The following is a 6933-nucleotide window of genomic DNA, read 5'->3' as shown; positions in this document are numbered from 1 at the left end:
TGCAAAATAAATAGGACAGATAAGAGTTAAAATTATAAGCCAAATATAGTAAACACCAACCTCATTATGCCATGAACAAACTAAAAATATGGATATACCCCAAAAAGGAGAATCAGAGCTATAGTTACTGATTTATTGTATAACTCTTTTTTTTCCCTTCTAGAATTATGATTTTGAGTTGGAAAATTTTATCTGAATCAGTAGACTCTGAGGTCTGAGATTCAAAATCTGCATTGTGAATTTCTCCCACATAGAAAGGGTTTTTCCCTTTCTCTCTCTCTTTTTTTTTAATTTTTTTTCCTGGTGTTTGTGGCTTACTGCTCTCCTGGAGCTGTCATAGAAAAAGTCAATGGAGAATAGAAATTCAACCTCTGACTTTATCCTCCTGGGACTTCTGGTAAACAATAAAGCTACAGGGGTTGTCTTTGCAGGTATTTTTGCTATTTTTGTGGTGGCCGTAACTGAAAATTTGGTCATGATATTCTTGATTCAGGTTGACTTTCTCCTCCACACACCCATGTACTTTCTGCTCAGCCAGCTGTCCATCATGGACACCCTTTTTATTTGCACCACTGTCCCAAAGCTCTTGGTGGACATGGTTTCTAAAGAGAAGAAAATTTCCTTTGTAGCCTGTGGCATCCAGATCTTTCTTTGCTCAACCATGATTGGCTCAGAGTTCTTCCTATTGAGCCTCATGGCCTATGACCGCTACGTGGCCATCTGCAACCCACTTAGGTACCCAGTCCTGATGAATCGCAGAGTGTGTCTTCTTCTGGCTGCTGGTGCCTGGTTTGGTGGATCCCTGGATGGCTTTCTGCTTACCTCTGTCACCATGACTTTCCCCTACTGTGGTTCCCGAAGTATCAACCATTTCTTCTGTGAGATCCCTGCAGTTCTCAGATTAGCCTGTGCTGACACATCCTTGTATGAAACCTTGATGTACAGCTGCTGTGTACTCATGGTTCTCATCCCTATCTCTATTATCTCTACCACCTACACCCTCATCTTGTTAACCGTCCACCGTATGCGCTCAGCTGAGGGCCGGAAAAAGGCCTTTACCACTTGTTCTTCACACTTGACTGTGGTCAGCATTTTCTATGGGGCTGCCTTCTACAATTATGTGCTGCCCCAGTCATTTCACACCCCTGAGCAGGACAAGGTGGTATCAGCTTTCTATACCATAGTCACACCCATGCTCAATCCTCTCATCTACAGCCTCAGAAACAAGGATGTCCTGGGGGCATTTAAAAAGATATTTGCACAATGCTTATCTACTCAGAAAGTATCTACAATTTATCCTTAGAGATTCAATAGGTTGGGCATAGGTTTTCCAAATAGCATCCTCTGTATGTCCTCTTTCACAAGAGACTATCTGTTCAGCTATCAGAGATTAGTTAGAATTGGCAATTAAGAGGATTTACTTGACTGGTTCCTTCCACCTGGATGAAGGGAATCAAAAAATATTTCATTATTTATTAAGGAAGTTAAATAATTCCTCTTATACCTCTTAGAAAATAAGGGGGAAAAAAGATCAGATATTAGAGTTCAATGAAATCCTCATTAGGTCCCATTTACATTTGCCTCATGATCAAGCAGACCAAAATCATTCCAAATCTACAAAATTTCTGTGATTATTTAAGTATGAATAAGAAGAAAAATCAATTTACAAATGAGTAATGTAAATCACAATTTTAATCCTGTTTTTAATTACTGGATTAGCAACAATGGATTATAAACTTTATGATAAACTTCATAGCACCTGTGCTGAAAATAGTGACATTCAAATACTGGCTACAAATGATAGTGAATGAATTGAGTTAAACTGAGTGTGAATTTATGAATCTGTAGTTTATACACCCACTCAAAGTGAATGGTCTCCAATATTTAACATCAATAACTTTGCTTCCTACCTTGTTATTTCAACAGTGTGGTTCTAGGGAGAATAAAGTCCATGGGAAGAAAATTTACAGGGCCAAACTTTCACCAGTTCGACAAAAGAACTTGAGTGCATTTTTAGTTTTGTTCAGAGTGATATGGGAGATTCTTGAATAATTTTCTGTGGAGGTATAACTTTGGGGGACATACATTTTTAGAATGATGACTATGTCTATAGTTTTGGCTTGAGCAGAGAACTAAATGGGATACAGAAGACAATTTAGGAGGCTTCAAATGAGAGACAAAGGTAGATTGAATCAGGTAGTGACACAACCAGGACTAAGCTCATGGGAAAAAATTACTTCTATAAAAGAATGTGGAATGAAAGATAACTCAGTAGTTTGGGATGAAGTGAAAGGAAATGGAATTTCCATTTACTAGGTTTGAAAACTTCTAGAGTAGCAGGTTACAACTGGAGAAATCAGAAATTCAGTTGTTGATGAGACTCTTGAATTGCCTATTTGATATGTGAAGCCAGTTGGAGTTCACATTAGAGTTTTGGACTCAAGGTTTAAATCTGGTAGTCATCACAGTAGAAAAATATTTAAAGACATAAAATTAGTTGAAATCATTTGGGTAAAAGTTTGAGAGAGAGATCTAAAGCACCTGTGTTTAGTGGAGGAACAAATAAGAAAAGAGATAGGGATTAGTGGAGAAAGAAGTAGTATCTCAGATATAGATATTACTATATATTACTGGATATATAATGACACCCAGTTCCAAGATGGAGAATTTATTCAAATTCAACACATGCAGTTTCTTACTGCTTTATAAGAACTAAGAGTTGACCATTATAATTGAAAACATGAATATCTCTTGTCAACTTAATAATAGCAATTTCAATGAATTTGTGCTAGAGAAAATTCAAGATAAATTAGAGGAAGGACGTGGACAAGATTAGTAGAGCTTGTCTTTTTTTGGTAAGTGAGATCAGAGAAATGGAGCATTTTGATGTGTCTTCTTGTGATATTACAGATATGTTTAAGGAAATGATTCTATATAAAGATGAAATTGACCATAGTTGAAAACTGAAGATAGTTTCTTCCAGAACAATGCCCTTTGAGAGTGGTAGAGAGCATAGTAATTTGGAAGGGAAGTTAATCATTCCTGTGATCATGGCCCATTCATTGACTGTAGCAGGTAGTAAGTAAGAGAAAATGCGATACAAGTAAATTTTCTTCTGATTGTGTCTATTTTCTCAGTGTATTTAAAATCGAGGAGAACTTATGTTTGTGAATGGGGAAAAGGTTAAAAATTTGAGAAGAAAAGAAAGGCATTTTGGGAAGCATAGCAGTAAATGAACAAAGTAGAAATATTAAGATTGTAGGATAGTCACAAGACCCATTTTCTTGATTGAATGTAAATTTAGCATAAGCACATTTTTCAGATTGTCCAACAGGTGTACTCCACATGGAGTACTTATAGTAATATAAGTGAGCATGCAGTATGTTACATACAATTAATTGTGGCAACAACAATGACAAGAATGACAGGAAGAACAACTGTAATCAGCATTTCTACAGACTTAGCATCTCTTAGGCAAGAGAACATATTATATTCATATTTTTTTCAATGCTTGGAATTTTCAACATGTAAAAGTTGTTAATAGTTTGTTTCAATGAAATGTTTTCTTTGTGGAAGTAAAGTCTGTTTAACAAACATTCTTGCCTTTTGGAGCTTCTATAACATGATGTGATTTGGAATCATAAAGTAGCATCCTGTCACTTCACATGATAATTGTAAGTGTTAATAACACCCACCCACATACACACATATATCCAAGCTTTATTTTTTTTTCTTTCTGCCATTTCTTGGCTGCTTCTGTGGCATATGGAGGTTCCCAGGCTAGGGGTCCAATCAGAGCTGTAGCCACTGGCCTACACCACAGCCACAGCAATGCTGAGATGCGAGCTGCGTCTGCAACCTACACCACAGCTCACAGTAACACTGGATCCCTAACCCACTGAGCAAGGCCAGGGATCGAACCCACAACCTCATGGTTCCCAGTCGGATTCGTTAACCACTGAGCCACGACGGGAACTCCATAATCTGGCATTTGTGATGGTTTATTTGATGACAAGTTGGATTCCCTTTTAGGGTGACATAATATCTCTAAGTTAAGCCTTAAGTCTTTCTGAGTTTTTTATTTTTATTTTATTTTTTTAAGACATTTGGTCCTGTCTAAAATATTGAGACTCCAAGAGATCATATATATTTGGTCCTGTCCAAAATATCCATTGTGACAAAAAGGACTTTGAAATGCATTGATACATTTGACACATCATCTGCTGTATAAAGCAATTGTTTAATTTTATTACTATTTCCTTTATGTTATTCTCATTGTAATTCATGATGAGTTTTATTCCCATTGTCCCCACCATGAAGTTTGGCAGGGTCTGTCTGAAGTCGATGAGCAATTGCTCTGAAGTATTTATCAACCTGATTATTTGCTTTATGTATGCTAACGATTCTGGTTATATACATTTGATTTTATCAGAATCATCATGAATTTGCTGGCCAAATTTGACAGTGATCATCAAGAACCTGGCTTATAATTTGTTTGCTGCCTTGTCATTTATCTGTTTACACTTCAGCAAATTCCACATTGAAGAATAATCCAAAATCTCCAGCTTTTGAAATTTTCCATTCCACCCTTCCACTGCATTGTTCACTCTGTGATCAGCATTCAGTACTGAAGTTTCTTCTCCTTTAACATTCTGAGATTCTGGTGGAAATCTTGGAGCCCCCGGTCTTCTTATGCCTCTACCACTCTCCCATGGGCATATACTTTCTCACCATAATCCATTAAGTCATCTAAATTTTCTTCTGCATTCTCCACAACATACTCAAAAGTTTCACTTACATCTTCCACATTGCAAATGGAAATCCAAACAACATGGATGCACAACTTATGAGTGTTACTTTTTGTTTTCATATACTCTCATCTCAATATTTGTTGTCACAATGATTGTGAAAAGTGAAACATATCTTTTTACTTGTGCATTTGGTAGGAGTAGACAAATTGCATTAGTATTTGGAATCTCAAAATACTCATGCATAATAAATGATAAATGTTGAGATTTCTTTCCCATGTAAATGCAAATATTTTCTCATCTATATGTAAGTGTCCTCTAGCCTCTTCACTGTTATTGAATAAACCAGTGGCATGGTATGTCCCATTACTACATCATTTGTGCAGTAAAACCCTGAATGAATTATGTTGGTGTTGTCTTAGTCAATGAGCAATGTGGTACTCAAAGTTAGGTATCTAATATTGGTATAATTTGTATAAATAAGAATTTTTCATGAACTTGGAACACTAGAAAAATGCATAATAAGTAATTCTATGTGGCTGGTTACTTCATGTTACTCTGGAACTTCAACTGTATGCAATGAAGTTGGATTTGGAGGCAGATGTCTGTTTTGACTTCTATTTACTTGGCTCTTTAATGAGATTTTGTCTGACACCATTAACAAGACATCATTACCATGAATATCAGAGTTCTCCAAAGTACCTACAATGAGGTTGTATTTGGTTTTGTTTTTGAGTATTGTTTTAAAGTTAAAATTGGATTGTGATGATCATTGTACAACCATAAATGTAATGAATTGATTGAATAATAAAAAATAAATAAATAAGTAAAGTACTCAGAGATTTTCTTACTTCTCCTTTATCTAAAATACTGTGCTGATTTTTTTGTTTGTTTGTTTGTTTTATTCTGTCCCATCTTGAATGATTGTAAGGTTTCCCTAGTCCTGACTTGTGCATGAAGCATTATAGGTTCTCCTCTTTTCATAGCACCAGCAACTTTTCCTCCTCTGTTAGAGTGAGGCTGGAGATAGATGGTCTTCAGGTAGACAATTGCAACTAGCCGCTTATTTACACATCCTGAGGCAGGAGATAGGTACAACTAGCCTCTTGTTTATAATTCCTGAGACAAGAGATAGGAGGGCTCCAGCATGAACCTTTACAGCATATATAACCAGCAACTTATCTGAACCCCAATATATAAATAAAAATGGGTATGAGGCAAATAACTCATCCTTATCTTCTGTGAACTGTTAAACAATGGTAATAACAGGGTCAAAAGAGGGGCTAACCCTGCTTGGACATAAGAACAAAGAGGTCACATACTTCCCATCCTGAGGGCCTGAGAGACCCTAAACATACCTGTATAGAAAAACCCTCTCTCAGGTCAGAAAGGGAAGGGTTTACAGACTATAATATGTCTACATAACCTTCCCACAGGGTCTTGCTTTGGAATCCATCTTGACCAAAAATCTCACACAGAAGAGGAGGGGGTGAGCCTGGGTCTGGTCAGGTGTGAGAAATAAAACAAGATAATTGTCAAAGGAAAACAAAGACCCAGAAGAACTTCCCCATATAAATGGTTTAAATCACCTCTGGCATGCTCCTCATTCAAGGGCATGCCAATACTCTCATTTTCCTTTGGGTGTGTATTATTGTTTTGATTCTGCCTTAGATAAATAGACTAATTCTCTCTCTGCTACCCACATAGTGTATTGTGCCTCCAACATTAAACTTTAAATCTGTTTTTACAGTCTTTGCCTCCTTGAAACATTCTTGCTTTCAGTGTAGGCAGGGATCAGAGCAAATCTGCTTCTAACATCTAGCTGGTCTAGTGACTAGACTTCCTGGTTTTAGTGCAGGCTGCCCAGATTCAATTCCTAGCAGAGAATTAAGATCTCACTTTAAGCCATCACAAACTTCTCTTTCTCAAAAATCAAGAGGAATAAGAATGATTTTAAAACATTATAAAATATTATTGACTTTATTTTAATGAGTATACTATTTCTGCCATATTCCACTTTGCATTTTCAAATAAAATAATATCATATTGCCAAGCAACAGAAGAATCATGTGTGTGTCTGTGTGTGTATGTGTGTATTCTTTGGTAGCCATTTAACTAACAGCCACTAGTTTACTGGTAGGGAGGCCCTTACTAATGTCTTATGGATTCGATATTCTGTTTCACC

General features: G+C 36.5%; 1 protein-coding gene across 1 annotated transcript; it reads left to right on the top strand.

Moving 5' to 3' along the window:
* Positions 1 to 349: 349 nt before the first annotated feature.
* LOC125124536 (olfactory receptor 2T11-like) lies at positions 350 to 1303 on the top strand. The gene has a single exon (XM_047774621.1). The coding sequence runs from the start codon at positions 350 to 352 to the stop codon at positions 1301 to 1303; it is 954 nt and encodes a 317-aa protein (XP_047630577.1).
* The last annotated feature ends 5630 nt before the right edge of the window (positions 1304 to 6933 follow it).

This window comes from Phacochoerus africanus, chromosome 4, assembly GCF_016906955.1.
Source record: "Phacochoerus africanus isolate WHEZ1 chromosome 4, ROS_Pafr_v1, whole genome shotgun sequence".
NCBI classification, from domain to species: Eukaryota; Metazoa; Chordata; class Mammalia; order Artiodactyla; family Suidae; genus Phacochoerus; species Phacochoerus africanus.
Note: the sequence above shows the minus strand (reverse complement) of the source record. Positions and strands in the feature narration are given on the sequence as shown.

What these genes read in the sequence shown, in the direction of transcription:
- LOC125124536 (XM_047774621.1), top strand. Translation starts at nt 350, where the DNA reads ATGGAGAATAGAAATTCAACCTCTGACTTTATCCTCCTGGGACTTCTG.